This window comes from Micromys minutus (assembly GCF_963924665.1).
Source record: "Micromys minutus genome assembly, chromosome: 30".
Lineage (NCBI taxonomy): Eukaryota > Metazoa > Chordata > Mammalia > Rodentia > Muridae > Micromys > Micromys minutus.
In genome coordinates, this window is record NC_137965.1 from 15,558,361 (window position 1) to 15,567,946 (window position 9,586).

The following is a 9,586-nucleotide window of genomic DNA, read 5'->3' on the forward strand; positions in this document are numbered from 1 at the left end:
TTGGTGTGCACAGTGTGAAGAGGGGAAAGAGTCATACTGGAAACGGTGGCTCACCGTGGGAAGAAGCTGGATGGAAGGCGGGAAGGGCCAGGAAGCTCATGTGTTGTGTGTTTCTATGTCATTTTTTTTTTACAAGATGTCTTATCTATTACCTAACTGACATTTAAAATCATAGAGTAGGAGGCTCGGGAGTTGGTTCCGTGAGTAAAGTGCTTGCCACACAAGCATGACAACCTGATTTTAGATTCCCGGTGCCCACATAAAGAGGTAAACAGTGACACTAGTCTGTATGTCCAACACTGGGGTAGGGGACAGAGACAGGCAGATCCATCAGGAGGCTTAATGGCTACACAGTTCATGCAAAGTGATGAGCTCTGTGTTCAGTAAGAATGTCTCACAAAATAAGGTATAGTCAACAGAGGAAGGCATCCAGTTGACCATCAGCCTCCACACTTACACATACAAACATGCATGAACCTTTGCACACATGAACATGCATGTGTACTACATGAAGTACATACATCAACATGTGTTTTACACAAACAAAAATTAAAGCACATTTTTAAAAATCAGATTATATAGAATATATTTCATGGTTCACTTTAAGAAGACCAACCGTTTTCAGTTTATACTCCCCTCCCAAGAGTTGTAGTTACCCAAGGAGTTAAATGACTAAAATCTGAAATCACTACCCATCCCTCCCACTTCTTTCCTGCCCACCAAGTCAATGCTCTATATATTACTAACCAGTTTTAAATAGGCTCTATCAAGAAAAAAGGAAGAGTTTTGGGGTATCATTAAAAATAAATCTGTAGGTATCATCTGCATAATCTTGTCGGAGAAAGGACAAACTTGGTGATCCTTGTTGGCTCTATTGGAAGTAACAAAACCCAGACATGGTTGTTATGATGAGCTTTGTAAAGTTGACACAACCTTGAATTATCAAAGCAGAACATCTCATTAAGGGCACTGCCTATATCAGGTTGGGCTTGTGTCTGGGGCATCAGCCTGATTGTTACTGATATAGGAACACTCATCCCATAGTGGGAAGCACCATTCCCTTGGCTTAGGTCCTGCACTGTAGAAAAATGAACACTAGCTAAGCACAAGACAGCAAGCAAGCAAGGATCTAGGCACGTATTCTCTCTGCTCTTAACTAGATACAGATAGGATGCTTGAAGCTCCTTCCCAACAATAATAGACTGTAACCTAGAATTTTAAGTGTAACAAACCATTTCTTCCCTACGTTGCTTTTTGGTCAGGATCTTTTAAGACAAAGTAGAAGTGAAACTAGGACAATTGTTTTACAGACATAAGAAATCATCACGTATCCAGGCACAGACAGAATGGGCCATGTCATAGTGAGTAGCGAAGTGAGCAATTTAAGGACTATGATTAAAATTATCCTTTGAAGTATAAAGATAACTTGGAGAGATTCAAAATGAGAGCCCAGGATACAAGACATTCAACTTTCAGCTTATGTCTTGTTTATTGGTTGAGAAAGGATACATTACACCGACTAACCATAAGATTTGACCTTGATTGTGGTGACAGGTATTGAGTTAGTAGCCAATAACATAAAGGTGTCTATCAATAAAATGCACACAAGACCTGCCAGTAAATGGAAATCTGCAAATGAAGAATAATAATAAAAAAAACCCTGAAGATAAAAAGTAAAGATGGAAATAAAAGCTGAGCCAGTGGAAGCCAGGAGCAGGGAGCTAAGCAACCTTGATGCGTGACTTAAAGTACCTGAAACAATGGGTCCCAATAATCTCATAAGAGTCTAAAACCCTCTCTTGATAGGAAATGTATTCTGCTGTGAAGGAGTCACCAGGCAACAAAGCACTCCAAAGGACCATTTCTCTGGGATGTCCTTTCTCACTGAGAAGATGAAAACTACTTTGAAATAATCAGCCCCAAGATGGGTGGGAAAGATGGTTACAGGTAAAGCTACACAAATGCCCAGGATGCTGTTAAAGGAGTGGGTAGCCCTGTCTCCCTGCCACCACAGACCAGAGCCATCCCTGAACCTCACTGATGACTGACTCAGCTGCAGATTAGCATTCACCATCTCTGGGTTCTAAGTAAGTACTTCTAAACAAGAGCATTACCATCCTCTGAATGTTTGCAGACTGTGTCACTGCAAATCAGCTGGATTGAGTCAGTAATGCCATACAGAGTGTTGACCTTTGAAGGGTATAAGCCCTCTATTTTGATGTCTCTCCCCCCTTCCCCTTCCTTCCTTCTCCCTCCCTCTCTCTTTCTTTCTCTGTCTCTGTCTCTCTCACTCTGTGTGTGTTTCTGTCTCTCTGTGTTTCTGTCTCTGTCTTTCTCTGTCTCTCTGTCTCTCTGTGTGTGTGTTTCTGTCTCTCTGTCTCTCTATGTCTCTCTGTGTCTCTCTGTCTCTCTGTCTCTCTCTTGATAAATGGGGGGAGGCAGGCAGCTACAACCAGAAAACGTGTAGAAACAGACACTCTTTGTCTATTAAAGGTATATCTGGAGGACACTGTTGTCAAGTCCTTCCCTGAAAGCTAAACATGGTTTCCCAACTTCCTGTGAACGTTTTTCGTCCTCATCTGAAGAGATGAGGTGAGGGTAAGCTAAGTGGCCATCATAAGTGAGAAGGCACCCAGGTAGGCAGGGCCACTGAAGTGGTGACCTGAAGCAGGGGTGAGAGAGTATGTCATGAAAGGCAGCACCTATTTTATTTAGCTTTCTAAAACAAAAAGGCAAAGGGGGGGATTATGTATGGAAGGTAAACAAGGAATGTACCATGTATAAATAGATAGCGGAGTCTCAGTATAAACTCTGTCGATGAAGGAACTATGGAGGTGGAGGGGGTTGACTGCTATCGCCCAGCATGTTTGGCAATGGGGCACACTATAGATGCTTCATAGGCTTTACATTATTATATGACGGTCTAAAAGACACCAAGGACAGGCCTTTTAGGCTAGTAGGGTGTCCTCAATGCCTCAAGGCAGCACCTGACAGCCTCATTCAAATTACAATGCATCTTTGTCTAAACCAGGAGTGATGTGGGAACTGAGGACCTTGCCTTAACAGAGGATGCAGGAAGCAGAGCCAGGATAATTTTTAAAGTCAGATGCACAGGAAGTAGATGCTCAGGGTGATACCTAAAGGAAGTAGATGCTCAGGGTGATACCTAAAGGAAGTAGATGCTCAGGGTGATACCTGAAGGAAGTAGATGCTCAGGGTGATACCTAAAGGAAGTAGATGCTCAGGGTGATACCTGAAGGAAGTAGATGCGCAGGGTGATACCTGAAGGAAGTAGATGCTCAGGGTGATACCTGAAGGAAGTAGATGCTCAGGGTGATACCTAAAGGAAGTAGATGCGCAGGGTGATACCTAAAGGAAGTAGATGCTAAAGGTAATACATAAAGAAGAAGGCAATAAGTCCATAAGCATTTTGAGACAATCACACAGACTAAGTGAAGATCTGAAAGCTGTGACAGTGGTTCCAAGCCTCTTTCGGGTCCTTCCCCTTGGGATGTGAGTTCTTATCTTAAGGTCTCCATCCAGCTACTCTCTCCTCTCAGTGGCTCCTTTAGAAGAATCAATTTCCTAAAATAGCCATTTGGATAAGTGTACTTCCCCCAAAGGACTACAAATGCTAGAGGAGAAAGCAAGATGATCTTACAAAAGCTAATGAAATTAATTAACAGAACAAGATTAAGTAGCAAAAATAAATAGGACAGCATCTGATGTGATCATCAGCTTAAAACTCTAATGTCACACCAAAGTGAGTTCCCCTCTTAGGAACTGGACCAACCAGTCTCATCTACTTACACATTCATTTCCTGCAAGTTCTCTGCTGCAAAGTAGAAGGTTTTGATCTGTGGGTGATTGATCTTAAATGCACTAGAGAAAAAGAAAAGCATACATGTGTTAGCGTTTTTAAAGTAATTGTTATACAAAATACCTTTTATATAGTCCTGATTTCACTTAGTAAAGTGAGAGTCAATTTATCATCAGGGCTGCATTTTAGTCATTCAAGAGTTTCCATTTAAGTGTGTGTGTGTGTGTGTGTGTGTGTGTGTGTGTGTGTGTGTGTGTGTGTGTATGTGTGTGTTTTCACCTGCTATTTAACCGTATAGAGACAGTTAAATTCAAGAGTCCTTGAGTTGTCACTTAACATTATTCAAATCAACTCATTCAATCAAGGCATTATTTACATTCAACCAAATAGACAGTAGCATTTAATTTATTGGAAAACAGTCAAGTATGCAACTTCCTCACCCCATGACTCTTCAGAAGCCATAGATAAGGGGCTATGTATTGGTAAAGGAAAAAGTATGAACGAGATATTAGTTAAAGAAAATGTATGACCCATCCATGATGACAAGCAGAATGTTTCTGTTAACCAATCTTAGCAGAAGGTCTACAGAACAGGACAGAGTTTGGAGGGTTGGTGAGGGGGGAGGGGAGTATAGTTGGTTGTTGAACCAATTAAAAATCAAGAGCATCAATACAACCAATACAGAGAAAAACACAGATATATATATATCCCAAGATATATATAAATAGGACAGCATCTGATGTGATCATCAGCTTAAAACTCTAATGTCACACCAAAGTGATATATATATATCTCCCAAGAAAACAACTCATTGCTGATCAATGGAGAAATGTCCCTTTTCGATAATATGGAAGAAGATATTGAAGAAAGAAAAGAGAGTCGAGGGAAGACACAAAAGTAAGTCGAAGTCACATGCTTTTTTGTAATGGTCATGTGACCAGAGTGTATCTGCAGCTTTCTGGGGAGCTCTGAGCTGTTTCCAGACCCTATAGGCTCTGTGCTTGGGAGGAGAGCAAAAGCATGAGCTGGAGACTCGTTCATTTCTATCTCCTCTCGAACTTAATCTATAGCAGAATGCAATTTCAAACTAAAGGCACCAGCGCGCTGCATGGCCAGGCTGGTAGTATCATGAGCCAAGATGATCTGTTCTTGCCGTAGGGTCTGCATTTCTATCTGGTGACCCCTGCTTAGCTATCATTCTTTACAAGGTTAAAATCTCAATGTTGATTCCCTTGCCTTTGGGGTGGGTGGAGTTAAACCTTACCCACCCACCCCCAGGTCGGCATACCAGAAAATGAGAAGGTAAACATTTCTATGTACATTTTCTATGAGCATATACTTACACAACTACAAATCACAATGCTCAAAGTTCCCAGACATTTGAGTTCTTACCTGCACCCACTTACAAATCACCCCATTGCTAGGTGAAGTTTGAAAAGGGCTGTGACCCTAGACCAGGGCTTTGTGGAGGAAGGGAAAGTACAACTCACTTTTTTTTCTTGCATTCAGAGGCTCTTTCCACTGTGAAATCTGGCAGGTTGACAAATCCATCCGCTTTCTCTGCCTGAAACATAGCACACACGTTAATAAGTGCTGGGATCTGATCCTAGACTTTGATGTCCCGACAACAAACAGGCAGGGTATGAATGAAATAAAATAGAATCCACAGAATGTCCATATAGTAGCCATGGACTTAGATACACCATTTATAGGAAAAATTAATATTCTAAAAAACATAAACAGAATATTCTCATAAGACATGACATGACACAGCTTAGGGATGGTCAATATACATCTGGCCCTGGCCCTGGCCCTGCCCCACTTCTGTCCTTATGAAACCTACAAAGTTAACTCACCCACGTCCTGCTTCCTGCTGAGCCTAGAGGGAGGCTCAGTGTCATTTTATCCCCCACAAGCTTGGTGAGTCACAAGCACAGGAGATGAAACCTAGTTAGCAGTCGTGAGAGGGTGGACAGAGCCCAGGCCTTGAACCTGGCAAACCCACAGGTGCATATCTCGCTGGATGTTAGGACTTCCGGTGAGCTGGGATAAATGAAACGCTTCACAGACACTCAACAGGGATGAGCTTCTTCCCTAAGTCTGTCTGCAGTGCCCAATCAGACTCACATCTTGTGAAACCCTGGTGTCATGGGCTGGTTCTTATAGAAGAGAGTCCTCAGGAAAGAAATCACTTTAGATGACATAGGAGGCATGTTGCTTTAAATTGGTGGTTTCCAACCTTCCTAATGCTGTGACCCTTTAATACAGTTGCTCATGGTGTGCTGGCCCCCCAACCATAAAATATTTCCATTGCTACTTTGTAACGGTAATTTTGCTACTGTTATGAATCTGTATTGTGTAATCCTGCAAATATCTGTGTTTTCTGATGGTCTTAAGCAAACCCTATATACTGGCTAGTTTTGTGTGTCAACTTGACACAAGCTGGAGTTATCACAGAGAAAGGAGCCTCCCTTGAGAAAATGCCTCCATGATATCTAGCTGTAAAGTATTCTCTCAATTAGTGATCAAGAGTGGGAGGGCCCAGCCTATTGTGGGTGGTGCCATCCCTGGGCTGGTAGTCTTGAGTTCTATAAGAAAGCATGCTAAGGAAGCCGGGGGAAGTAAGTAACATCCCTCCATGGCCTCTGCATCAGCTCCTGCTTCCTGACCTGCTTGAGTTCCAGTCCTGATCTCCTTTGGTGATGAACAGCAATACTGAAGTGTAAGATGAATAAACCCTTCCCTCCTCAACTTGCTTCTTAGTCATGATGTTTTGTGCAGGAATAGAAACCATGACTAAGACACCCTGTAAAAGGGTCATTGGGCCACAGAGAAGATGACTCACAGCTTGAGAACCTCTCCAACAACCCTAAAAAACAAACTCTTCAAGGGAAGTGTGATCAAGGCCCTACCTCTCTATGAACCAGTTGACTTATAATGTATGAATGAAGTTGAGATGGTCTGCAAAGAAGTTGGGTCGTATGTCATAAATGGAACACAGGTCTCTTCTCATACTCACTAGCATCCCCGAGCAGAGAAACACAATTAAAAATCAAAATGTAAATGAAGTGACAGATATTTGAAGATGAATAAAATTGTTTTGAAGACACAATATTAATTTTAAAATCATCTAGGTGTTAAATTTGTCCCTGGATGATTTTAGTTGACTTTCGATTTTTGTCTCAGTTCCATATCATTGAGAAATCAACTTATCTTTTCTTCAGAAAAATTAAACAGTGAAATGGTCAACTCCATTCCTAGCCTTTACCTCTGACAAGACTAGATTTAGCCAAGCATGCACCTGCATGTTCACCCTTATGAGAATTAAAATTCAGGACTAGTAAGAACTTCTCTCTTTAAAATATTTATACACACGTTCGTACACTGAATGCATATATAGATATATTGCTTATTAGCAGTCTATTTAGTCACCACATGGTAGCTTCACCAATCTCATCTTTAAAATAAAGAAAAACCAAGTATTCAAGGAATGTACAATATACAAGTTGATATTTTCTAACACATAGAATGTTTCCTGTGATTATATGAATAAATGTAATTTTAGGAAACCCAGGTCCCATTAATCCTATTACTAGAAACAACTAAATTTGGATGCTCAGGTATATACTCACAGTCACAGAAACACCATTCACAATAGTCAACAGGCTGAAATAAGCAAAATGACTATCAATAAACAAGCTGTGATAAATCCACACAGAGAAATATTATATATAGCCACAAACCCCATGAACTGACAGATGCTGTGTAGATAAGCCATAAAAATATTATGTTAAGTGAAAGAGTTTAGTCAAAAAAGATCACATATTATTTGATTCCATTTATATAAAGTATTCAGAATAAAAAATGCATAATTTAAAAAAAAAAAAAAACCTGAAGCTCTAAATCCGGGTCTTGTGGAGAGAAGAATTGGGTATAACAGTTCAAAGAGAGTACAGGTTTATCTTCGAAATATTGTAGAACCAGATAGAGGTTGTTGGAGACTATCGCAAATGTACTACATGTCCACTCAAGTACTGACTTCATGGTAAAATGGCCATATTTTTATAATAATTCCCATAGCTGGTCTTGAGAAAAATAATCATTTATATTAAGCATCTGCCGCCATCTCTCCCTAACATGTAACTCTCTGCAAGTTGCACTAGATTCTATGAAGCCTCAGTACTTCCTTCCCACCCAACTCTTCTGTAATCCGAGATGGATCTAATGACTGTTAACACAGTCAAATGCTCTCCTGTGCCTCTTGGCTTAGCTTTTCTGATACACAACACTGCTGCTCACCTAGCCTCTAGTTACCCCCTCTTCTGAAGCTCTCATGGGGTCTCCTGCTACTTCTCAAGTATCAGGGATCCTTGGAATCCATAAACCTACACCCTCTCTATTCCAGCAACTCTGGAAGGGTAACTTGTGACCCTCTCACAAATTCATACATCATCTATATACACCCACAAACAAAAATCTATAACTTGAGTCAAGAGTTGAACCTGTAGTCCTGTACCTAGGTTTATAATGGCCTAGTATGGGATGACTGAGATATTCCTTTTGGTCTCCCATGCACACATACGAAAACACTCATGCCACAAACACATGATGAAAAGTGAGTGAGTATGTGAAGCCATTTGGCAAATAAAATTTTTCTCATGAGGGTGAATTCTTATTTTCTAGAGACTGGCTTGCCTGCTGAGAGAAAAGGCTGTTGTCAAAGAAGGTGGCCCACACGCTGAGATCGTTTTGCATACACTAAGCCTTCTGCCTTCTCCAAGGTACAAAGCTGCATGTGGTCCTTGCTGGAAGCTAAGTGGTCTGGCACCAGCCTTTGAACTAAATAAGTATCCCTTTTCTTTATGAGCTACCCAGCCTCCGGTATTTTGTTATAGAAGATGAACCGAGACAATCCTTCCCAGAATCCATGCAGGTAAATGCAAACTAGTGCCATGGTTACATCTTCCACCAATGGTTCCTTCATCTTTTCCTACCGCATCATGGCTTGTTCATCATCATTAGTGCTGTTTCTGCAACAGCCTCCAAAGCCACACCCTCCTCCCTTTCTAATTCTCCCCTTCAATTCAACATAGATTCCAAATAGCAGCCACAGCACATCTCCAAGTCATGAGCATGCTTCAAGTCACTTCTCTAATTAAAACCCTGCATGGTTCCCAGTTGCTCTTGGATAAAGCCTAAGTGTCTCAGCAGAGAGCCCTTTACGATGGAGCCCTAATGAATTCCACAACTCCATCTTCTCCAATGTCCCTGTCCTCTAGTCAACCGAAAACAAGCTGGAAAATTAAAAAAAAACAAAAACAAAACAAAAAATAAAAAAACTACCTTCTTACGGAGCTAAATTACTAAATTAGAGCTAACACCCAGTTTTTGGTCATGACATATCCCTCTGGACAATTTAATTGCAATGCCACAGGTTTGTTTTATATGGTAATAATATGCAAATCAATCAAAAATGAAACATACAGGGCCTGGAAAGATGCCCAGTTGGTAAAGTACTTGCCACATAAGCATAAGGCTTTAGGTCCAACCCCCCAAAAACACAAACCATGTAAAAAGCTGACCACAGCGACACACACTGGAAAAGCACAGGCTGAAGGATGCCTGGACTTAGCAGAGCAGCGTGTCTATTCTAGTCAGGGAACTTTAGGCAGAGAGCAATTGAGAGACATGCCTAACATTGGCCTTTAACCTATACACACACACACACACACACACACACACACACACACACATACACACACACAC

The 9,586-nt window shown here is 41.1% G+C and overlaps 1 protein-coding gene across 1 annotated transcript in view; it reads right to left on the reverse strand.

The window, feature by feature from the left end:
* The window catches only part of IPCEF1 (interaction protein for cytohesin exchange factors 1), a gene marked incomplete at its 3' end in the record, with an annotated part of 83,559 nt that overhangs the window by 39,249 nt on the left and 34,724 nt on the right, over window positions 1-9,586 (reverse strand). Inside the window, exons 4-5 of the mRNA XM_080941979.1 lie at window positions 5,311-5,384; window positions 3,811-3,882 (exon numbers count right to left, since the gene is read on the reverse strand). Coding sequence (XP_080798105.1) covers window positions 3,811-3,882; window positions 5,311-5,384 — 146 coding nt within the window. The remainder of the gene's footprint in view (window positions 1-3,810; window positions 3,883-5,310; window positions 5,385-9,586) is intronic.